The sequence below is a fragment of the Lepidochelys olivacea genome (assembly GCF_965140295.1).
Source record: "Lepidochelys olivacea isolate rLepOli2 genome assembly, chromosome: 1".
In the NCBI taxonomy this organism is placed as follows: Eukaryota; Metazoa; Chordata; order Testudines; family Cheloniidae; genus Lepidochelys; species Lepidochelys olivacea.
Window position 1 is genome coordinate 113449055 of NC_140411.1, and position 25947 is coordinate 113475001.

At 43.7% G+C, this 25947-nt stretch overlaps 1 protein-coding gene across 2 annotated transcripts in view; it reads right to left on the reverse strand.

Annotated features, from left to right (window-relative positions):
- Nucleotides 1-25947, reverse strand: part of GAS6 (growth arrest specific 6) — a 75330-nt gene that overhangs the window by 25262 nt on the left and 24121 nt on the right. For both annotated transcript variants that reach the window (XM_084610100.1, XM_084610099.1), the window contains 6 exons: nt 16961-17083; nt 13508-13630; nt 9745-9870; nt 8363-8484; nt 7416-7534; nt 6814-7003 (listed from right to left, as the gene is read on the reverse strand). In XM_084610100.1, coding sequence (XP_084466226.1) covers nt 6814-7003; nt 7416-7534; nt 8363-8484; nt 9745-9870; nt 13508-13630; nt 16961-17083 — 803 coding nt within the window. The remainder of the gene's footprint in view (nt 1-6813; nt 7004-7415; nt 7535-8362; nt 8485-9744; nt 9871-13507; nt 13631-16960; nt 17084-25947) is intronic.

Consider the following 25947-nt stretch of genomic DNA (forward strand, 5'->3'; position numbering starts at 1 on the left):
CCTCACCATTATGCATGGAGATTGGTGCAGGAGATGGTGTTGCACTATATAGCTCGAGGAGTGTTCAGTGCCGAGCAGTGGTGACTGCGGTGCCGAAGAAACTGCTATGTCAGCAGGACGCAGGAGTTGCACTGGTCCTGCCTTGGGGTTGCGGTCGACCGTTGGAGCACTGACCAGTGCCCGATTCGGCTTGTTAGGCGGCAGCAAGTCTTGGATCGGTGCTGGTGGAGGCAGCATTGATCACAGTGCCGCTGTCTGTACCACGCTCTGCACTGGGGTACTCGGTGCCATGGAGGAGACTTGACGTCTCAACTTCGGTGCTGTGCATTGGGGCTCAGCAGTGGTCCGCTGAAGGACGGTGCCAGAGGAGCCCGGTGCCTCGTAAGTGCTCACTCTGGATGAGTGGAGCACTGAGGGTAACGACCTCGCTGGGGAAGTTCCCTTTTTCTGAGACACCCTTGCTGGAGAAGTCGAAGCTCGCTTCCTGACAGTTTTGGAAGTCAGAGCCTTATCAGAGCTCGGGGATCTCGGTTTATGAGACTCCCCGGAGGATGTCTCTTGCGGAGGTTGGAGGGATTTCTCCAGCAAAAGCTTTTTCAAGTGGAGATCCCTGTCACATCTTGCCCTTGTTGTTAAGTTGGTGCAATGTATGCAGTTCTGGGAGATATGAGTTTCTCCCAGACAGGGAATGCAGGAGGTGTGGCCGTCACCAGCGGTTCACGGCAGGAGTCACACTTTCTAAATCCTGATAAGCCGGGCATGACTGCAGTTAAGCCTCTCCCGCCTCTTGAGAGATAAGGGTGGGAGTTAATTGAAATGGTAAACTGTAGAAACTGTTCCCAAACAGGGAGTTAAGGAGAGAAAAAGTCTTCTTCTTTCTTCTCTTTTCCGTTTGTTTGTTTGGTTGGGTTTTTTTGGAAGAAAAACCTCTACGAGGAACTAAGGAAACTATAGTGGTTTGAGCATTGGTCTGCTAAACCCAGGGTTGTGAGTTCAATCCTTGAGGGGGCCATTAGGGATCTGGGGCAAAAATTGGGGATTGGTCCTGCTTTGAGGAGGGGGTTGGACTAGATGACCTCCTGAGGCCCCTTCCAACCCTGATATTCTAAGACTAACGAAACAATGTAACTAAGCATAGACTAAAAAGAAGTTCCTATGTAACTTGTAACTTTTTTTTTTCTCCCAGAAAGTATCAAAGAGAGCACTGCCGCAGACCTCCGTCTGCAGCCGAGGATGGTTGAGAAGGAACTGAGGCACGGTCGGGGGAGCACACGCTACAGGAGGTGCCAACAGCTGCACGAGATGACTCCTGTGTGCGCCCTTCCCCCGACCGAGTACTGCTGCGAGAAATCTCCCATCTCCAGCGCAGGGACGCACCGACACCTAGAGTGAAGCACCCACAGGAACACCACTCAAAGAAGAACAGTAGATTCTACGCACCTGTTTTATAACAAATAGAAGAAAACCCACGTATGTTTCAAGTTGAAACCAACATTGCAAAAGGCAGAGAACACAGTCTATAATATGAGTGGATCAATCATTTAATGTTGATACAGTGTTTTGGAGATGTAACAGTCTAACTGCAATACCAAGTTATTTATTATCCTCCTCCTAGTACAGCCATATATGAAAAGAAAAGCTGAAAGGACAGATAAGGGAGGGTTTCTTATTGGACCTGTAATTAATGAAAAACACAGATGCTTTCAGGACAGAAATGGGTCCCATCTTGGAGCAGTGACAGCTTAATAAAGAACAAAAGAAGAAAGGTTTCATATCTGAGGAAGTATTTAAAGAGTTGTATATTTATACAGTGCTTTTCATTCCAAAAGGAGCTTTACAAACTATGGCTCTGATCCTCCACTGATATATGTCCAGGCAGATCCTTGTGTCCAGGCAAAACCCAACTGACTTCAGTGGGGCACCAGGTAGGCACAAGGATTTCCCTACATGCATCTCACTGCAGAATCAGGGCCCACATACATAAAGTACCATTGAAATGTAGCCACCTCCAGGAATAAAGGGAGGCAGTCAAGCACAAAACTGACATGCCACACACACAACAAAAATGGGGCTGGGGAAAACTGTGGCCAAGAAAACTAGGGAAAATGCTATTCCTTTGAGAAGTGGCAAGGGATTTGTCATGTTTTTAACATGTACTCAGAACAGAAAGGACCTCAGTCATCTCACTTTAAATTCTCATCTATATGTCTCTCTGACACACCCATATCCACACCCCCCTCTTTCAGAAGGTTGAAGGGCTGAGTTGATCCTACTGGGATTTGACCCTGTGGTTCTGACAAATACAGGTGTGTCAAACTTGATGCTTAGGGCTAAAATTTTCAGAATTGCCTAAGGGCTTGATACACAATGAAATGTAGGTGCCCAACTGCCATTTTAGGAGCCTAAGACCCAACTTTTAAGCACCAGTTAGATCCTCAAAACTCCTGCTGACCTGCCACCTAATTCTGGAGGTGCCTAAATTCCCTAGGTGCTTAAGTTTCTCCCTGTAAAGTCCATCATGGTGCCTAAGTTCCCACTGCTGGCATGCACAAAACTGCCTAAGCCCTGACGTCACTGTGCTGCTCAACATCCTCGCTCATACCTAAGCCCTGATGGGATTGTCAAACTCAGGATTCCCTGCCTATCTCTGTAACAGGCACCGATCCAGTAGGGGTTTTCAAAGTATACTTACTGGATTGGGTCTGGCACAAGGCAGCCAGGGCAACCATATCAGGAATTTTGGGGGCAGGGGATTGTGTCAGAATACCCAGAAGGCCAATCATCTAGGATGTGGGTGACCCATTTTCAAATTCCCACCTGATTTGGAGCAAGGGACTTGAACCCAGGTTGATTACCCTAACCATCACTATTGTTTGTAAAATGGTAGTATCTATAAACCCCAGTCACAGACCACAACACCACTGTGCAAGGCACTGTACAAACACAGAACCAAAAGGTGGTCCCTACCCCAGAGAAATTGCATTCTAATTACAAGACAAGAGACAACAGATGGAAACAGAGAGATGGGGACAGTACAAGGAAACAAGGAAACAATGAGATAATGTTGATTGGCATGATAGGTTGTGGTATCAGCAGTGCACATGAACATGCTATTCATTATTCATCGATTCCAAGGCCAGAATGGACCGTCCTGATCATCTAGGCTGACCTCCTATATAGCACAGGCCCTAGAATTTCCCCAAAATAATTCCCAGAGCAGATCTAGGACATCCAATCCGAATTTAAAAATGATCAGTGATGGCGTATCCACCACAAACCTCGGTAAATTGTTCCAATGGTTAATTACTCACCATTAAAAATGTATGCCTTATTTCAAGTCTGAATTTGCCTAGCTTCAGCTGCCCTTCTTAAACCTTTCCTTTCCTGTGATGTTTTGCTCATCAAGATTTCTGTAGGCATCAGAGCAGAGGAGAGTTTTAAGGAGGTAAGTTTTAAGGTGAGGGGATATTTTGGCGCACTAAATATTTAATTATTTATACAGAGTGGAACAGCTCCAAAAGGAGAGATTGAAAGAACCCCACCCAGAATACCCAATCACCCCATTGTTCAGACACTCACTTGGGATATGAGAGACCCAAATTCAAGCCCCCGCTTCAAATCAGGCAGAGCAAGAATCTGAAAACAGGTCTCCCACATCCCAGATGAGTGCTCTAACCACTGTGCTATTGGCCATAATGGTAGTGGGGAGGAAGGGCTAAATCTCATTTTCAAAAGTGATTCAGACACTTAGGAACCTAAATCCCATTAGAGTTTGGCTCCTAAGCACCTAAATCACTTCTGCAACTGGCATTTAGGCCTCAGTCACATAGGCCCAGATCTTCAAAGGTGTTTAGACAGCTAATTCCCATTGAAGTTAGGTGCCTAAATACCTTTGAAGATCAGCACCTTAGGTACTTTTGAAAGTTTACTGATCAGTCCCTTATTCCATCCCACCCTTTGCGGGGATTCCAGGAGCACTTGTGGAATGAGGGGTTAAAGACTCGATGCCAGACTTGTGGAGAGTAAGACAGCCTCCAGTGTTAGTGTTGGCATGCAGGGCCTCCATAGTGATGGCCTTAATCTAGCCAATCCCTAGACTGAGACCTGGCAGATCTTGGGGGCAGGGAAGCTTCTTTGGCAGCGGAATTGAGAAACCCAGACCCAGGGCAGAATACAGAGGGGAAATGCCATGGAGTCCTTACACAGACTTTTCCATGTAGTGGCAAGATCTAAAGCCTAAGCAGTTTCCAACTGTCAGCTGCTGGCATTCCTGTTTTCCACATTTCTCCCTCCTGTTGGCTATCTATGTTCTGCATCACTATTATACATCTGTGGAAAAACTAACTTGCATTGTACCTCAATTTGTTATTTTTTCCCCATATTTCTAGTAGCTCCAAGTTCCTTGGCATTCACATTCCTCACTGGTTATTACAAATCTACCAGTTTAGTATTATTTGCAAATTTCATTTCAGATGCTGTTTGCCTCCACTTCCAGGTCTGTAACAGAGATATTAGTAATACCAGACACCACAGTGATCCCTGCAGTGCACTGTGGGCATGCAGACCTCAACAAGAAAAGCAGTGACTAAGAATAGTTTCTGGGGGAAAATATGGGGATAGGAGTGCTCAACAGTCTGTTGGCAGGGGAATGACAATTATGTTAATTACAGAATAATTACACTGATAATTCCCCTTCCTACCACCGCCTTAGTTCAACAGCAAACGAACATAGCCGAAACAAGACTCTACATTCTTCACTCACCTAGCTCCATTACCCAACACTTAGAAAGAAAATCTCTTCCACACTTTTCCTCCTACACTGATTTGTGAAAGTTCACATTACCACACTGTGAGGTCTGCTGCTTATACGCCTGTTATGTTCCCAAGTTAAACAGTTTAACTGGTTGATTGCAGCTGCTGTGACTAACACACCAGCCTTAGCAGTATCAATTACACTTTTTTTTTAAAATAAATAAAAACACATTTTCCATCACAAGTTTAACCAGTAGGCCATCACACCACTCCATACACCCAATTAGAGACATCACTGCATGCAGCACAGAATTTCAAATTATGGTGATAAATCTTTAGTTTTGCAAGACCTGGCTTGAAGAAGCTCATAAATATGAAGCTACTGCATGTCGCACACTTTATCTACAGCTTCACTGAATCTCCACCACTGTTGTCTTGGAGATAGAAAATTATTTGTTTCAGTGAGAGTAAGAGAACTGAATGAGACGTTATTTGATGTGCTGGAAGTATTACCAAATGTCTATTGGTTAATATGAATACACTACAGGGTATGGTTTTTCCAACTATTCTTTAGGGGAAAAAAATCCTCCACCCAATTTCTCGTAAACACATGAAATCTGAATGGACATTTATAAATAATATTCTGTAATTTCAAATCTGCCCCTCTTCCTCCACAAATATTAATATCCTTGACTTTAGAGTACTAAAATTAACCAGGAATTTTTACCCACCCAGTCTCTACGAAACAAGTAACTTAATGGATTTAAGGTCAAAGGGCTCAACAGGAAAACCAAATGAATGAAAATTAAAGGGAAAGGAAAAAGAAAGGAATAAGAGAGAAAATGAATACATAAAATGACAAATATTTCACAAATTCATATTGCAACCTTTCTTGTTGATTTGGTCACATATAATAATGCCCAAGAATATGAAATTTCCAACATCAACAGAAATTAGAAGACATTGCTGTGATTGTGAAGAATATGAACCCACACCAACTCCAAAACAGATTGCATCTTCTTGCAATATTCTTGGGAATTACATTATTATGAAGATAAGTAAGCAGACATCAAAATGTTTTTTAAAAAGGCTGCCCCATATATTTACGGAGGAAACAGACCATTTTGTATTTAAAATAAGCATTCTTCGTAGTTTAAAAAGGACAAAGCCGTAGAGCTCAGCCGTATCTTGTGCTGCTCCAGAGGTACAAAGGTGACTTAAAGCTGCTTTTCAGAGCCAGCTGAAGATTCCACCCCCTACTCCCCACCACTATCACCACCACACACACACCAGCTGAGGTAGTCCTCTGCTATCGCAAAGCTAGTTCTACAGTTGGGCCCCCTAGCCACAGAGGCTGCTCTAATTTACTCTAGAGGATGGCTCAGCCTGAGGATTGTGCACAGGAGCAGGGAAGAAGGAAAGGTGGCATAACGCCAACTCTGCCAAATGTGCCATGTGGTTTGAGGATATACTGCATCCTCTTCAAGGAGGTGTGGCAGCAAAACTTCTCTAGTGCCTTTGGAGGTATCATTCCTGCACAGGCACAATGCCTCCTAGAGCTCTGACTCAGGCCATGCACATCTCTCCATGGGCACCCTGCTCCAGGGATCAGCTTATTGCTACACTTGAATTCTATAGTTGAAATGTTGTTCTTACACCCAAGTTTATTTTCTTTTCTTAAAAGTAACTTAAAATGAGAAGTGACATAAAGCCCCCATTCACCCACCACCACGCTATTGTAGTGAAAAATGGAAAGAAGGCTGTGCATATTCTGTACTGTGTCTGCAATCACAGATTGCAAGCAATGCTCTGTCTAGATGAAGAATGTGCCCTAAAGTGCTGTATTTATGCTGAGTCCTGGAACACCAGATTTAAAAAACCCCAATAGTTTCATTTCCACCTTTAAATATAAAATATAACAGCATGTTAAACATGAGGCTATGTCCAAACAATATCCCTTCAAAATACAAAGAAAGCAAAAAGCCTAAGTGCATTTTAGATGCAGTCCAAGAATCAAACAATGGGACAATAACATCCATGAAACAAGCCGCTTATACTCACTGTTTGCCACATGCCATGGTTGATAACTGGCCCACTGCTGGTCACACGGCCTATTCCGTTGTACTTCAACTGCAATTCTAACCGTCCGTTGCGCAAAGCTAAGACTATCCACGTGCTGTCTTGATGGCCTCCAGCAAAGAAAAGGATACCTTCAGGATCAAAGGTTCTAAAGTCGAATTCAGCCACAAGTCTGACCACATGGGTGTCAAGAAACAAATCAGTTATGCAGAATTCAAAAACCACTGTGTGCTTTCCATACAGAGAGCATCAGTTCAGACAGTTAAGAACCAAGTATTAAAAAGTATTAGCTTTTAACTCAATTCTAAGACTAAACTAGATGGAGGATATATTATGAAAACAGTAGTAGAGAACACGCTGACATATTTCAGAGATCATCAGATTCTCTGGAGCAAGGACTCCCTCCTGGTTACTTGTCTGTACAGTGCCTCACATAATTGGGGTCTGATCCTTGATCAGTGTTCCCAAGTGTACCATAATACATACAAATTAATAATAATAATTTTAGTTCCAAGTGGCTTTTTAATTCCATACATGTACTGAAGGGACGCAATGTTCAGCTGCAGTTCTAAAAGCATTCTCACCTTGTGGGCTGTTTCCTTTTAAAGCGTAGTCTGATAACAGGCGTACCACTGAACATTCTCCCCAGGTATAGAGATTTAACACTTTTCGCAACAGCAAAAGACACACAAGGTATAATATCCTATAATCGAAACATATTTGTAGACTAATTATTTGCTCATACATTAACGAAAGAAGACGACAATCAAATGGAATTTCCTTTGCTATTTTCTAATCTCAAACACTCATGACATGGATATAGTTGTTGATCAGGGTACCAATTATGAAACAACTGTTGATAAGTCCTAAGACTACAGTACTGTAATTTTAGTAATGAGGACGCTTAAAGTTCATTTCCCCTTGCTTCCCCTGAGGGCATATTTTTCTATAGCAAAAAAAAAAAATTTACACATTAAAGAACAATTTCCATTGTAATCCTACATCCTCAGAAAAAAGTCCACTATAAAAACCTTGCTAATGGATGCTTTTTGCATTCACGCCAAGTATCAGAGACTCCTTCCTGCCTCAGCCAAAGGGAAAAAAATCATAAAGGGATCGTGGCGCGCAACAAAAAGTGAAAGTACTACTCTATAACTTAAATCACGCCATTAAATTTCTACACCATCCTCAGTGGACCTAATTCAGAAAAGCTTATGCAGACAGATGTAAATTACAGCTAAGTAGAGGACACACAGTGCTTCCACTGCCATCCTCTTTGTGGAATGGGGCAACAGATGCTTAGCCAGTGGGATCCTGGGAAGATGAGACTTGCATAAGCTATTCTCTCATCACCCTAGCAAGACCCCTTTCCTACAGAGGTGGAAGAGACAGGACACTGGCCTCTTATGGTATCTACTACCCAGCTCAAGTAAGCCTGGACAGTTGGACTCTCCCCTCTGAGTTATTTAATCCAAGCATAATTATTTCAAAGCTTTTCGTTTTTCAGTTACTGAAATGAGAGATAAGATACCTCACAAGTGTTCATGTCCTGGGAAAGCTTAACTCTCCCTTTGCCATCACAGTGACAGGTGTAACTCCCTGGTGAATTGACACAGGTTTGCTCACAAAGTTTCTCTTCACATTCATTCACATCTACACACCACCAGCAAAGGGAAAGGGGGGACAATGAAAAATAGTGATTAATTTTTTAAGCAAATGGTCTACAAACTGTATAATATTTTTGCCCTTCTATAGTGCCCATCATTTGATGATCTCAAAGTGCTTAACACTCAGTAATTATCCCTCAACATCCCTCCAAGGTACAGAACTATTATTATCCCCATTTTACAGGTAAGGAATCTGATTTACAAATAAGTTCTGGCCGCCCAAAGTTACATAGTGAGTCCTGGAAAGGCTGAGAACAGAACCCTGACTCCTGGTCTGACCTGGTCTCCTGATTCATAGCCCTGTGCTCTAACTGCTAGACAATGCTTCCTCATAAGGCCAATGCTGGTACTCGTGCACTGAGTAGATCTTACTTGTTTTGGTAGCCCAGCTGTGATCAGCATGACAATTTGCATAATTGCTACTCAGTGTAATGACTGCAGAATTGGGTCCTTAATAAACAACAAGGAGCTGACAATACTAATGAGAGGTCTCCATTAATTTCTTTCCTCCTTTTGCATTTTCTCATTCACTTCAGAAATCCAGGGGGGAAAAAGTCACATTTGTGGCCCAAGGATATAGGTAGCTATTTTAAAAAGAAAGAAAGAAAGAAAGAAAGGAAAGAAGGAAAAAGAAGCCCTCGCACTTTATAAATCATAGAATATTAGGGTTGAAGAGACCTCAGGAGGTCCAATCCCCTGCTCAAAGCAGGACCAACACCCACTAAATCATCCCAGCCAAGGCTTTGTCAAGCCAGGCCTTAAAAACCTCTAAGGATGGAGATTCCACCACCTCCCTAGGTAACCCATTCCAGTGCATAAAGGCTCATGTGAAATTCATGTCCTTACACTACTCAGACATAATGCTGGAGGCAACACTGGTCCTGGAACACTTACAGAGCTGTACACAGTCCTATTTACACAGGACTCCAAGCGCAGCTAAATACTACGAGAGATTTTTAAACAACAACTACTGCTCTGTAGTGTTCTGCCACCACAGATGGAAACAACACTATGAACAGATTTGTCTGGATCCCAACCAGATCTCTGCCTGTCAATACAAGAAGTCTTAGTTATTCTGTAGTTGCTCACAGGCACTGAAAGGCAACTGACCTACAGTGGTTAAATGATGAACTAAAAAGAACGGGAGATTAATAAAATGTACTGTACAATCCCATAGTGCTTTACATCATCACAGAACTTTATAAATGTTACCATGTAATTAATCCCATTATTTCCATGCACTTACCTTGACAAGACTTGCTTAAATTATCATATCTGTAGCCTGTATCACACAGACATGCATACGAGCTTATTAAATTTTTACAAAGAGCTTCTCCACAGATGCCTGTTGATACTGTGCATTCATCTATGTCTGCAAAACAAACAGTCAAACACACAGGGCTATTTCACATCAGTATCATTTCAATGTTTGCAAGTTTTGAGTATGGCAGGGTCAACTGTCTTCTCAGTTATTTAGCTAATTGAGATGTTTACTAATATCCTTGAGAATCTGTCTACAGTGTTGGTCTGATAAATATTAAAGCTGTTCAGTGCCAGTAAGGAAGTGATTACAGGCTTCCCAAGAACAGCTGTTGGTTTCTCTTCAAGCCATTGGCTATCTTTGGAAGAGGAATGCAAAGTGACCCAGAGGGAAAACACTGAAAAAATAGACCCAGTTGCCAAGTTTGACAGGGCTACAAACTGTGGAACAATAAGAAGCACACAGTCAGGAAGTGGAGGACCAGTTTTATTTTTGGTGACACAAATACAGATTTGAAACCCAAAATCAAAGAAACGTTATTTTAACAAATACAGGTTTCTCCTCTCCCCTGCTCTTCCTCTTTTTAACACACACAATTTCATAAAATGCATGTAATTTTTTAAAATTTTCAGCCTTTAACCATTTGTAATTCAATTTCAATTACTTTATAAAATTCCCACATCTCTTTCAAACACCATCTCTCAAATTTCACCTAAAGCATATTATTATTTTAAAATTTATGATACCTGTGGCACATATTAATTATTATTATTATTATTAAACATCTGTCTTTAATAGCAAGGTTTTTTGTTCTATTGTCGTTGTGTTGGATTAATAAACCAACATTAAACAGAACATTTTCTTTTCGACACAAGGCGAACTTCACAGCTGGAATAATAGGTACAACTCATCAAAGTCAATGTGTCCCTTTGCACTATTGTGAATTGGGCCCAAAGGAGTGCATGTCTATAATCTAAGCACCAAATTAGGCATCAGTTTAAGAGTACTGGGTGGTTCTGCTATAGGGAGGCATACTCCCCTTAGGTCCAGGGGTGGGGTGAGGAAAATAAGTCACTTTTCAGCAGGTGCTGGCGAATGTGGACAAAATTGTTGTTTTAACGTGTGCTAGCAGGTCAAGGTAAATACTAGGGAAGAGTTTATTGTCTACCTCGACCTGCTAACATATTAAAACTACAACTGCTTTGCCTGCCGTCACAAGGTACCATATAGTTCTCTATAAGCAAGCACCTTGATTCTCAAGGTGAAAATTCTAGAAAAAACATATAAAAACAATCACGAGTTCTTATACGCCTGCTAGAAGTTTACCAGAGGTCACCCATCAGTCTTACGGGGCCTCAGTAGGCCAAGGTCCTTCCAAAAACCTTCCCAAGGATTGGGGCCCCCGCTTTGACAGAAACTCCTGTGTGTTTGCTGGATCAGAAAACAGCAAACATCCATGTCCCGATGGGGGAGTGGGATGATCCCCACAGGTGCGTAACCGTGAGTGTGTTTAAACTCATGCTATTTATCAAAAGTCCTTCTTTGTCTGTTTTTCTCTGCAGAAACCAGTTCGAACTAGCATATGAGCATCTCCAGGTGGTGGTACTTCTCTAGAGGTGTTACAACCTTAGTGAATTTGCCTAATCACCCCCCACTGTTCTTAGTTTCTGTAGGAGCTGTGTCACCCGCCCCGATGGAATTACATACATAAACTTAATACAGTGAGAGCTCCCCAAAATATTGCAGGAAATTTCCATATCTTGTATTTATGTTTGGTTGATAAAGTTATTGTGCTGAAGCTTCTGCATATGCCTGGCTCTATTTCCTGTACTGTGTGTGTCGACCAAGGTTCTTATAAGCAGGGATGACTGAACTGTTATGAAATAAATTCTGTGCCAGCACATTAAAAGGTTTATACATAATTTGTCTTTTGAATGGAGATAAATAGAGCTGAGGGCTTGGCCACTTGTGGTCATTAATGATCCCATGGCACAGCTTGCAAAAGAAGGGGATTTGAAATCTGGATTAGTTAAATTCTGCTGACATAACGTTCACCCTGTAGCTTCAACTGGACATGATGTTCTGCTTCACTTTCTGTCCTAAACTGCTTTGTGACATTGCTGTCTGCCCTCACCAGGGCATTTCAACCGTTAATCTTAAATGAGATTATGCAAGGAAGACTGAAAGCTCCATTCTTTGCACTTTCACCTTCTGAATTTATTAGCTGCTGTACATACCCAGATTAAGAAAAAATAATATTAAGTTTAACAAACACCACAAAAAAAGAAAAGAAAACCAACAGGCTCTTATATTGCAATGCAATGAGACTGGGAATAATCATAACAACTCTTCTTGCCAACCCTTCTTCCTCTTAGTGTTGTCAGGATGTGAGGGCTGATCAGCTGGACCAATTTAGTACAATCCAACCCACAAATCTTCCGTGAATCACTCCCATGTTATGATGTTGCAGAAAAGTATGGTGTGACTACTGGCATGCCTAGGCATGTATTCCAAACTTGCACTACTGAATAAAATCCTAATAGGCTGCAGTTACTTGGGGGAAAAAAACAAAATAAAAACCCAATTATTAAGAGTTTCTTTTGGCCTAACGATTAAAACACAACATTTGGTGTAAACTAACAGTATAAAACGCAATTGTCACAACTCCAAGTTTCCCAGGACTTGGTCTTGTATACTGCTACCACCATCAAGCTTCTCATTTAGCAATTTTACCTCTGGACACCCCTCCCTCTGCTCCCTTCTTACAAGGACCCCAGGAGCAGGAGAGTGGTCCCGATAGCTACGGTAGGTGTTCTCTGAAGGCCACTGCATAAATCCCCATTCACCACAGCTCCACTCAGGACTGAATTAAGAGATCTGCGATTTATTATTTACAACATATATCTGTGAATGAACTCCAGTACTGATCAGCTGGATCACAGTCCTTTTCCAGCCCTGGAAAGAACAATTTCACCCCCCCACAGTTCAGGCTTCCTCTTCATAAGCCACAAAGTCTGATGTTCTCCCAGTCTGGTCTTACCATCACTCTTTAAGGAGCCCAGGCCTCGATCATCCCTGATAGATCAGTGTTTGAAGAAACCGTTTTTGACATCCTCAGCCAGCTTGGACCAAACTGCCTACAGCCAGCAAATCTCCACCCATTCCTCCAATGGCCCCCTCCCACTGCTGACTGTCGAACACATAGGTGCCAACTCCGTGGATGCTCCGGGGCTGGAGCACCCACAGGGAACAATTCGCGGGTGCCCTGCACACACCGGCAGCCAAGCTCCCCTCCTCTCCTTCCCCCCAAGCACGCCGTGTCCCCACTCCTCCCTATCCCACCCAGTGCTTCCCACCCTGCCACCGCCTAACAGCTGTTTGGCAGTGCTTAGGACTTTCCGGGCGGGAGGGGGAGGAGTGGGGACACTGCGCACTCAGGGGAGGAGGCAGACAAGAGGCAGGGCAGGGACTGGGCCGAGCACTCACCGGACAGAGGGGAAGACAGTGCCTATGGACTTGAATAAATATTCTAGGGTGGCTCCTAGCAAGCCAGGGGACCCTTACCAAGTCCTTAAGTTTCAAACCACTATCTCACTTCCACCCACACATTTTACCTCCCACCTACCTTATATCCAAAATAATATAAACATAACACATACCCTAATGTTGTCCACCGTGATCGAGAACTGCTAATCATTGACTTTAATGTAACAGCTAACCTGAAATTAAAGGTATACATTGATCTTACCTTCACATATTTTATTGTTTTTAAGAAGAGCATAGCCACTATAGCATGAACAGCGGTAACTGCCTGGGTTGTTGAGACAGACTTGGTTACAGCCACCATTCTGCACACTGCATTCATTAATATCTAGATATCAATAAAAAGTTATGTTAGGCTTTTCAGCTATTCAGCACTGTGTAAGTGAGGGTAGGGATGGGAAGTAGGAAGGAGGGAAGAAAGGCAAGAGATGGAAGAACAATTGTTATGTGTAGAAACAGCTTCAAAAACGTACATACCAACTCAAATACACACACACACTTACTTATTTATTGCACCTAGGATCTTCGACAACCACTACTGAAATGTATGCAAACAGGTATGTGTGTCTTTACTCCTGGGAATCATCCTAATGAAGCTGATGGTACTATCGCCACAAGTAAAGTAACTCCCATATGTGTTTGCAGGAGCAGACCTGATGTTCATATAGCATCCTGAGCCACATCTGGGAAGGGATCTTTATACTCAAAATTTAAACAACAGTATGATCAATGCAGTGTTGTTGTAGCCGTACTGGTCCCAGGATAGTACAGACAAGGTGGGTGAGATAATATCTTTTACTGGACTAATTTCTGCTGGTGAGAGAGACAGGCTTTCCAGTTACACAGAGCTCTTCTTGGGGTCTGGGAAATGTACTCAGAGTGTCAAAGCTAAATACAACGTGGAACGGATTGTGCAGCATAAATAGTTAACACATATTTCAAGGAACCATTCAAGGTGAAATGGCCTCTTAACTCCCCTCCAGTCATAGGGGGAAAGGAAAGGAGAGGGGAAAAAAGATAAGGAGGGGGAGGGGTTGTTAGTGGGTTACAGATTGTAGTACTAAGCCATAAAACCAGTGTGTCTATTCAGTCCATGATCTTTAGTGTCTAGCAAAGTTCTGAGGTTAAGCTCCCAGAATGGTCTTTGGAAGGTGTGCAGATTTCCTTTGAGAATGAGGAATGATAGGTCAGATATAGAGTGATCACTCTGTAAAGTGTTCACGCACAGGTGATACGATGTTTTTGTCTTTTGTCACTGTTCTGTGTGAGTTCATTTGAGAGAGTGTAGTGACTGTCTCGTTTCACCCACATATTTATGGGCACATTTAGGACACTGGATGAGGTACACCACACGTTGTGATAGGCATGTGTAAGACCTATGAACCTTGAAAGGTGTGTTGTAAGGAGCGTTGGTCATCATAGCAGTGGAGAAAGGTCTACAGATTTTGCATATATTCTGACAGGATCTGGTGCCTCTGAGTTGGTGTATACTGGCCTGTGGGGAGCTTGGAGAGGCTCAGCGGGTTGTTTGAAGGCCAGAAGAGGGGGTTCCGGAAAAAATTCTTTCAGGGTGTAATCCCATCGAGTATGGGTTGTAACTCTTTAATGATACCCCGTACAGGTTCCAATGTGGAGTAGTAGGCGACAACTATGGGTGTACAGTCAGAGGGGATTTTATCTCTGTATTGAAGCCAGTTCTCTTGAGGTATTAAGGTGGACCATTCCATGATGCAATCTACTTATCTGGTGGAGTGTGCTTGTTTGGTGAAGGCAGTTTTAAGTGTGTTAAGGTGTATATCCTGGACTTTCTCCTCAGAGCATATTCTGTGGTATCTGAACGCCTCGCTGCAGAAAGCAAATGTCTTGGTGTGTTTGGGATGGTTGCAGAAAGCAAATGTCTTGGTGTGTTTGGGATGGTTACTAGATCTGTGAAGGGTGTGGTGATCTGTGGGTTTCTTGTATATAGCTGTCTGCAGGGTTCCATTGTTGAAGCTAATTGTGGTGTCCAGAAAGTTGATGCTAGTAAGTGAGAGTGTTCTAGAGAGAGTTGAATGGATGGGTGGTGATTGTTGAAGTTGTGGTAGAAATCTATGAGTGAGTTTAGGTTGTCTGTCCAGAGGATGAAAACATCATTGCTGTATCTCAGGAATATCATTGGTTCTGTGGTACATTTGTTCAGAAATTCTTTTTCAAGGTGGCCCATGAAGAGGTTGGCATATCGGGGAGCCATCCTAGTACCCACAGCTGTTCCCATGGTTTAGAACAGTGTTTGCTGTTGAATGTAAAATTGTCATGGGTGAAGATGAAATAGAGGAGTTTGGTGATGTGTCTGGGGTGCATGGCTGAGTGTTGTCCATTGTCTTGTAGATATCTGGGACAGGCAGCGATGCGGTCATTGTGAGGGTTATTGGGATACAGGGAGGTGACGTCCATGGTGGCAAGGATGATGTTCTGAGGGAGGTTATTAATGTTGCTGAGTTTCTGGTGGAAATCGGTTGTGTTCTGGAAGAAGCTGGCCCTTTGGAGTGATTTGAGGATGGTTTTTATGAATCCAGATATTCCTTCAGTAAGGTGTTGTGGCCAGACATGATGGGTCTGCCCAGGTTCCCTTGTTTGTGTATCTTGAGAAGCATATAGAAAGTCCTTGCGGTGGGTTCATGTGGGATGAGGTTGTAGGCAGTCCCCTTAGCTGTGACACTGAGTACATTACCCAGACCCAAGGAAAAGCTCTATGTAAGCTCAAAATCTTGTCTCTTTCACCAGCAGAAGTTGGTCTAGTCAAAGGTATTACCTCACCCAACTTGTGTCTCTAGATGATCAAGACAATGGAAGAGACATTGAGTAAAAAAACAAAACATTATTGCAGTTGCTGAGCTTACAGAGCTGCACAAATCAATTCACGAACAAATTTCACAACATTTTTAAAATAAAATATTTGTGAATAATTCCACCACTCTGCACAATATTCCCACAGCTCTACAGGAAGCTCAGGTTCAGTTCCCTTATGAGATCTCCTGCTGCCTGGGCCAGCATGATTGTGAGCTAGCAGCATATGATCTCAAATGAATCTTAATTAATCCTTGCAGCCAGTAAAGTGATGGCTCTGATGAAAGGCCTGAAAGGAGCAGAAACCAGTAATCAGAGAGAGCTGGGGAAACCTCTGTATGCTACAAAGGACATGGCAAACCTCACAGGAAAACCTCCCATTTATACGACCAGCAAACCCTTATTCAAGCAAGTAGTTCTTATGTGAGTAGCCCCAATAAAGTCAATGTGAATCCTCACTGGGATTTCAGTAGTCTTGGTATCAGGTCCTCTATAAATAAGGGTATCCAGGATCAACCCTATACACAATTAGCTTTCTTTTTTAAAATGTCATTTTATACAGTTATGTGCTTCATACAGGACTTTTTTTTTTTTGTAGGTGGGGGCGGTGTCCCTGAATGATGTGTAAACCAAAGTTCAATGCTATGGCAACTGTGAATTATGTAACAGTGGGGAAGGGATAAATACTGGAGTTTGGCATCAATGACTATTTACAAGTGCACTGAATAACAGTTCAAGTAAATGTATGAGGTATAAAAACATTGTACATGACAGACAATCCTGTATTACCTGGTCATCAGAAGTCATTAAGAAATAAACCAAATATAATTACCTTGTTCACATTTTCGCCCACGCCAACCACGTCTGCAATGACAAAAGAAGTCACCCTTTAGATCTTCACATATTTCAGTCCCCTCTTTCTGGCAAGGGTAAGGAGAACACTGATTTGGTAAATCTGGTTAAAAAAAAAAGAACAAAACACCACATTGAACTCTCAGCTTGTTTTCCTGCCTCTGTCAAAATCAAGACATTTTAGGAATACTGGAATTACTATCAGAAATACAGGTGATTGGCGCAACAGAGAGAGGCTTCATAGTGCTACTGTACTGAATTATCCTTCTGTGTCAGGATTTATGCAATGCCACCTTAGTAACAATCAGCAAAAGCACTGAAGTTGAAGCGTACCTTATTAAAAATGGGAGGAAGTTTCTTCCATGATGGGCAAGGGTCCCTACATTTTGGAACCGATGACCCCCAGCTTGGCAAAAATAGCCCAAATTTGCTGACTTTTAGGGAACACAGAAAAGCCCATCTACTCTCCCAGGCTTTTGAGGGAAAGGGGGGCATGAAGAGGGTCAGTGTTGGAGGAAAGAGGGGGGGATTGGTGGTTGGCTGTTGGGGTGAGGTTATCAGACTGATAGGTTTGTTTTAGTAAAGGCTGTATTTTACATAGCTATCAAAACTGCCATGAGTACACACTTTTGTAGAAATCATAAGGAAAAAAGGAAGAAAAAAAAAGACTGATGTACTACTAATAAAATAACTTCAAACCTCTAGTCTATAGACCGTAAAATGTTCCTAACCAGACAAGGCTGAATAAAGTCGAATGTCAGCCGATTCTACCACTGTTTTTCAAGCAGAACTCCAGTTGATGTCAGTGGGAGCTCTATATGTGAAATGACATCACATATAGCCTTTATAGCTGATACTATTGTACACATCAGCAATATTTCCGCACAAGACAGCAGTCAACCAGTTCAGGATGGATTTTTAAATCAAAAACCAAACTGTTAACTTGACTGTTCTCACAAGGTGAAATTCACCCATTCAGGCACAAAACCAAAAAGTTATAAGGCTGCATACCAGGAACTAAGTGGAGGTGGAATAGGCCCCTATAAAATCCATTGACAGCCCCTCTGCAAATGTTGTAATACACAATAAGTGGGATCCTACCAAATTCATGGTCATGAAAAATGCATCACGGACCATGAAATCTTATCTCCCCCATGAAATCTTGCACACAGCAGGTGGCTCCTAGCCTGTGCAGGGCTCCAGCTGCTAGTCCCTGCTGGGGATGGGCAGGGACGAGACTTCCTCTTCCCCTACAGGGACTGCTCCCGGGGTGGGTCAGACCCACCTCCAAAATCTCCCCTTGCTGCAGAAAGCTCGGGTGACTCCAGCTGTCACCTGCTGACTCTCTCTCACACACACACACACAGGCTGTGGCACTAGCTGTCAGCCCCCAACTCGTGCAGTAGCCTGCCGGCAGAACTGGACATATGGTAACCCCCCCGCCCCATACCCTGCAACACTCACTTCTGTGCTGCTGCCGGAGGTGCTGCTAGCGTCAGAGCTGGGCGCCGGGCCAGCCGCCTTCCTCTCCGGCTCCCCAGCTCTGAAGGCCGCAGCAGAGCAGAAGTAAGGGTGACAATCCCAGAACCCCCCTACAGTAGCCTTGCGACCCTCCCACCCTGATCGCCTTTTGGGAAGAATTAGTAGGGGAAGCAAAAGTGGATGGGAACCTGGGAGGCAGTGACCATGAGATGGTCGAGTTCAGGATCCTGACATAGGGAAGAAAGGAGAGCAGCAGAATACGGACCCTGGACTTCAGAAAAGCAGACTTTGACTCCTTCAGGGAACTGATGGGCAGGATCCCCTGGGAGAATAACATGAGGGGGAAAGGAGTCCAGGAGAGCTGGCTGTATTTTAAAGAATCCTTATTAAGGTTACAGGGGCAAACCATCCCGATGTGTAGAAAGAATAGTAAATATGGCAGGCGACCAGCTTGGCTTAACGGTGAAATCCTTGCTGATCTTAAACACAAAAAAGAAGCTTACAAGAAGTGGAAGATTGGACAAATGATCAGGGAAGAGTATAAAAATATTGCTCGGGCATGCAGGAGTAAAATCAGGAAGGCCAAATCACACCTGGAGTTGCAGCTAGTAAGAGATGTTAAGAGTAACAAGAAGGGTTTCGTCAGGTATGTTAGCAACAAGAAGAAAGTCAAGGAAAGTATGGGCCCCTTACTGAATGAGGGAGGCAACCTAGTGAGAGAGGATGTGGAAAAACCTAATGTACTCAATGCTTTTTTTGCCTCTGTCTTCACGAACAAGGTCAGCCCCCAGACTACTGCACTAGGCAGCACAGCATGGGGAGGAGGTGACCAGCCCTCTGTGGAGAAAGAAGTGGTTTGGGACTATTTAGAAAAGCTGGATGTGCACAAGTCCATGGGGCCGGATGCGTTGCATCCGAGAGTGCTAAAGGAGTTGGCGGATGTGATTGCAGAGCCATTGTCCATTATCTTTGAAAACTCATGGCGACTGGGGGAGGTCCCGGACGACTGGAAAAAGGCTAATGTAGTTCCCATCTTTAAAAAAGGGAAGAAGGAGGATCCTGGGAACTACAGACCAGTCAGCCTCACCTCAGTCCCCAGAAAAATCATGGAGTAGGTCCTCAAGGAATCAATTCTGAAGCACTTAGATGAGAGAAAAGTGATCAGGAACAGTCAGCATGGATTCACCAAGGGCAAGTCATGCCTGACTAATCTAATTGCCTTCTATGACAAGATAACTGGTTCTGTGGATGAAGGGAAAGCAGTGGACATGGTGTTCCTTGATTTTAGCAAAGCTTTTGACACAGTCTCCCACAGTATTCTTGTCAGCAAGTTAAAGAAGTATGGGCTGGATGAATGCACTATAAGGTGGGTAGAAAATTGGCTAGATTGTCGGGCTCAACGGGTAGTGATCAATGGCTCCATGTCTAGTTGGCAGCCAGTATCAAGTGGAGTGCCCCAGGGGTCAGTCCTGGGGCTGGTTTTGTTCAATATCTTCATAAATGATCTGGAGGATGGTATGGATTGCACCCTCAGCAAGTTTGCAGACGACACTAAACTGGGAGAAGTGGTAGATACGGTGGAGGGTAGGGATAGGATACAGAGGGACCTAGACAAATTGGAGGATTGGGCCAAAAGAAATCTGATGAGGTTCAACAAGGACAAGTGCAGAGTCCTGCACTCAGGACGGAAGAATCCAATGCACCACTACAGACTAGGGACCGAATGGCTCGGCAGCAGTTCTGCAGAAAAGGACCTAGGGGTGACAGTGGACGAGAAGCTGGATATGAGTCAACAGTGTGCCCTTGTAGCCAAGAAGGCCAATGGCATTTTGGGATGTATAAGTAGGGGCATTGCCAGCAGATCGAGGGACGTGATTGTTCTCCTCTATTCGACATTGGTGAGGCCTCATCTGGAGTACTGTGTCCAGTTTTGGGCCCCACACTACAAGAAGGATGTGGAAAAATTGGAGAGAGTCCAGCGGAGGGCAACAAAAAAGATTAGGGGACTGGAACACATGACTTATGAGGAGAGGCTGAGGGAACTGGGATTGTTTAGTCTGCGGAAGAGAAGAATGAGGGGGGATTTGATAGCTGCTTTCAACTACCTGAAATGGGGTTCCAAAGAGGATGGATCTAGACTATTCTCAGTGGTAGCGGATGACAGGACAAGGAGTAATGGTCTCAAGTTGCAGTGGGGGAGATTTAGGTTGGATATTAGGAAAAACTTTTTCACCAGGAGGGTGGTGAAACACTGGAATGCATTACCTAGGGAGGTGGTGGAATCTCCTTCCTTAGAAGTTTTTAAGCTCAGGCTTGACAAAGCCCTGGCTGGGATGATTTATTTGGGGATCGGTCCTGCTTTGAGCAGAGGGTTGGACTAGATGACCTCCTGAGGTCCCTTCCAACCCTGATATTCTATGACCCCCCAGTGTTACAACACCATGAAATTTCCGATGTGAACATCTGAAAATGTGAAACTGACTAATTTTAAAACCTCCTGGCTGTGAAATTGACCAAAATGGAACAGGAATTTGGTAGGGCCCAAAGAATAATGCCCCTTATGCAGGTGCTTTGGGCTACTGGATCTTCATAAATACACATCCCATGGGATCTTTTCGAAACCTGCCCCTTCGCATCAGCATATCTGGAACAGGTGTAGAGACCATCCATTCCCATCCAGACAGTAGAAAGGCCCACACACAGAGAGGGTTTTCTACATGAATTTTAGCCACAGTACAATCTGCAGGACCATCAGACTTGGCAAAAACTATTAAAATACTGTTGCATATTATAATTATTCATTGACTCCCTCTTCACTTTGAGCTGGATTGCTTTTTTTTTTTTTTTAAAGTAGTTTCAGACCTCAACTTGGATTTGCAGTCCTAAAAGTGCTGGAATTTCTATTACTGTTGGTTCACTTCAATTTAATGCAACAAGGAGGAGTCTATAAAAAAAGTTCAAATACAATCAGGACAAGCAATGCATAACAAATGTATGTAAAAGGGGTGCCATTAAAATCTGGACATTAACCTCCTGCAGTATATAAATGCACAATGATGGGTTTGAGACATTCCCCATTCTAAGTGGAAACAATATCACAAATGATGGGACAAAAGGTAATTATTTCAGTGAACAAAAATGTTGGAATCTTTACGGTGCCGCTGCAAGCATTAGCACTATTATAAAGGCTCCAATCAGGATTGGGTGCCCACACTGCAGGACATTGTACAAACACACAAGAAGAGACAGTCCTTGCCCCAGAGAACTTACAATTCATGGTCCCAATCTTGCAATTTACAATGCTTGAGGTGTCCCATGCATGGCCAGGTAGCTAGTGCTTGGCAGTAGCAGGGTTGCAGAGCTAGGATTCCCTGCTTCCCCTTTGGGGTACCTTATGCCCCCAGGACACTAGCGAACACCCCACACTGCATATCTGTTCAAGGCCTCGACAAACTGTAGCCAACAGTGCTTAGAAAAAACAACGTAAGTAGTTTCACAATGCCCACTCTGGCCCCATCCTGCAATCAGGGAGGATGGACTCTTATAACTGAGCAGAACCCCAGTGAAGCAAACAGAGTTCCAAACAGATCAACGACCCACCAGGATCAGAGCCTATGCTGTGACAATAAATGCCCTCCACATAGGGCCAAAGCCTTGTTCAGCCAAAAATCTACTGGTTTAAATGACAAAAATACTCATAGTGCTAATACTTACCCCCTCCTTTGTAAAGTAATTTGAGAACCTTTGATAAAAAGTACTTTAAAAGTAAGAGCAAAGCGTTAGGGGATGGTTTTTGTTGTTGTTTACTTGTTTGCTTTTTTAGTATTACTGCAAGCACCACTGGCAATGTTTCCTTGTAAAATGCTTTATAATTGTTCACTCGTCCCTTCCTTCCCTCATCCCCCAAGTAGAAACTGGCCTGTGCCATGAATTGCAGATAAGTCAGCTTAGAACAAAAACAGTTATGCTTACTGGGAGCCAAAAACCTATGTAAACATATTATTATTTTTGGAGTAGGAGGCAATTGGACTGGTGCACTACATGCAATAACAATAAATAACAATGTGCTTTTTGTCAGAGGATCCCAAAGTCCTTTTACAAAGCTAAGTATCATTACGACTATTTTACATATCAAAAAAGTGAGGCACCGAGGTAAAGGCCAACATTTTCAAAATGGCCAATTGATTTTGGGTGCTCAGCTTGAGAGATCTATGGCTTTCCTTTCAGAGTTGCTGAACTCCAGCTGAAGGTAAGCACATCTTAACATCAGACCCTAGATGTCTCAAGTTGGACACACTACATTAATGGCCATTTTTGAAAAACCTGGCCTTAGTTACTTGACCATAATAATATAGCAAATTAGTAGCACAGTGGGGGAATAAAAAAAAATAAAAATTCTCCCCTGACTTTATTCTCTGCACTAATCACTGTTTGATATTGTCTCCAGTAAAGGTTGATAATATTGCTGAATACTTCTACCATTACAGCCAGACTGCTGAAAACCTATCAGGAGACACACCTTATTTTTACCCACTGTAAATCAAGATCACTGCCAGGATGTTCCCAGGCAGCACGTTTAGGTCAAATATCACTGACTTCACTTTCCTCTCTCACCTCGAGTACAGTTACAAAATGTCTTCTATGTCCAGCAAGAGTGTGTATAAATTAAGGGGAAAACCGGAAGGATTCTTCATCCACTGGTTCTGATGAGACTAATGATTGGGACATCCCTTGACAATTATTTTCTTAAACATGCTCTGTGTGCATGCGTATGTGTATTATGCGGGGATGGATAGTGTTACCTCATCATTTTCCTAATTTGATGACAAGTCCGGTCAGACTGCTCAGCTACAGAGGACATAAGATTTTGGGTTAGGTATTTCACAACTAAGTGAATGTTTTCCTTTGTCAGAATAATGGGAACTGCATTTCTCTCATCTTACTCTCTTTGATCTTGAAGGCATGCCTTTGAAACAGTTTACTTTGAAAAACTTTTTAAAAAACATACTTTTAATGATGCAGACAAAGCAAATCCCTTTGCCATATTTTGGAAGCATTTACAGCACAGTGGTATTTGGTTACTGCTCAATGAACATTTTAGAAAGATTCCCAGGGATTGTCTACAGGGGGAACAGAGCATGGGACAACTACTGCAGAACAGCTATTCTGCACTAGCACCCCATGTGGGTACTCTTACTCCACAGTAAGGGAGTGGCTATACTTTCAATGCCACCGCTTCCACTGTAGCACTTAGTGAAGACATCGCCTACATTGACAGGAGAGCTTCTCCCATCAGCACAGGTATTCCACCTCCCCGAGAGGCAGTAGCTATGTCAACAGGAGAAGCCCTCCTATCATTAGAGCACTGTCTACACCGTGGGTTAGGTTGGTATAACTATGTCACTCAGGAATATGGATTTTCCACACACCTGGGCGATGTAGTTATACTGACATAAATTCGTAATGTAGACCAGGGCTAAGAGTGCTTTTGTATGATCTTAATCCGCTCTGGAAGTGGATTAAGCAAACCATACAAGGCACTACTGGAGGGGAATAAGAGTATCCACATGCAGAGTTAGGCCTGGTCCACACTGCAGAGTTAGGCCTATGTACAGCAGCTTGTGTCAACCTAACTCTGTAAGTGTCTACACTAAAACGCAGCTGCCACTGATGTAACTCGCTCACTATGCCAACTTAGTAACTCCACCTCAGTGAGAGGTATAGCATCTTAGGTTAGTTACATCAATTTTAGTGGTCTCCAGGAGGTGTCCCACAATGCCTCACCATAACTTCTCTGGTCACCATTTTGAACTCCACTGCTTGGCAGACAGGTACACAGGTATATATGCCCCTCCCCTTTAAATCCCTGCACATTTTTGAAATTCCATTTCCTGTTTGGTCAGCATTTCTGCGCTCACCTAGCAACTGCCCAGCTGACCTGCTGGCTATACGCTGCAGACACGCTCCTGCCTGGAGTACATGGGAGGTGGAGGATCTCCTGGGACTGTGGGGAGAAGAGGCTGTGTAGGCACAGCTCCAATCCAGCCATAGAAACGTTGATATCTCCGAGCAGATCGCGCGAGGCATGGAGAAGGGCTAAAAGAGGGACCCGCAGCAGCACCCCGTGAAAGCCAAGGAGCTGTGGCAAGCATAGCAGAAGGCAAGGGAGGCTAACAGTTGCTCTGGTGGAGAGCTGCAGACATGCCGCTTTTACAAAGAGCTGCATGCCATCCTCAGTGGAGACCCCACCACCACCCCTAAGAGCCCTGTTGATACTTTGAAGAACTCAGTCACAGGCCCCCACAATGAACAGTGAGGAGGTGTTGGATGAGGAAGAGAAGGAGGAGGAGTACAGGGGACAGGCAACAGGGGGATCCAGTGGCCCAGCGAGCCAGGACCTGTTTTTGACTCCAGAGCAGTCGAGCCAGTCCCTACAGTCCAGTGTGGGTGAGGCTGATACAGAGGAAGGAACCTCTGGCAAGTATGCAGTTTGCTTTGATATTGCAGGGACACATCTGTTCATTTACTCTTTTATATTCATGCTAGAAGCAGCAGTGAAATAACCAATAGAGGAAGAGTTACTATCTGCTTCTCATTCCCCTGGCTATACAGTTAGGCAGAGGGGGGCCCTGCAGAAAAGTTTATGTGCACTCGGATGTCCTGTGAATCCTCCGTAGAGATCTCAAGGAAACTTTCCTGGAGATAAGTCTGCAATCTTCTGCCAAAGGTTTCTGGGGAGGTCTCAGTTAGTTCTTCCACCATGGTAGGACACTTTCCCATGGCACTCAGCAATTACTTCAACAGTCACCAATGCAGCACACAGGCTAGCAGCATACGGACCCAGTCTGCAGCTGGATGCATGCACGAGCTGTTTCCTTTCAGCCTCCATTACCCTCAGGAGTGAGAGATCAGCTAAAATCACCACTGCCTATGGAAAACGGTGCCAGTATTCAGTTCAGTTGCCCTATCCACATATACTCTGTTCAGCTACATTCCCCCCCGCAACCGTACTCACCATAGCTGGGAATGCCACCATGCTCTATGAATCCCAAGGAGAAATGCAAATGTAGTGCTTTGAACTTGTGTGCATCAAGGGGAGAGAGTTCAGGATAGCAAGTTTCCATTTATCTTGTGAATACAATCACAAGAGGACTTCTGTGCATCTTTGTATCTGGAAATGTGGCCTTGGGGGTCTCTCCATCTACATCAGTGGAGCAGCTCAGCCAGATAAGGAGGAGGGGAAGGAGAGGAGGCAGGATGACATGTTCCAAGAGATACTGCAAGCCTCTGGTGCTTCAGATAAACACAGGGCTTGGAGGATCACCCTCACAGACAGCATGGGCAGGGATCGAGCAGAGAGGAGAAAGACACAGGAAAAGGAGAGAGATGTGCAGCAGGAGATGCTAGTGCTTCTCAAGTGTCAGACAGAAATGCTGGAGACTCTTGCTGACCTTCAAGGTTGAACAGACCCGTGCTCGCCTCCCT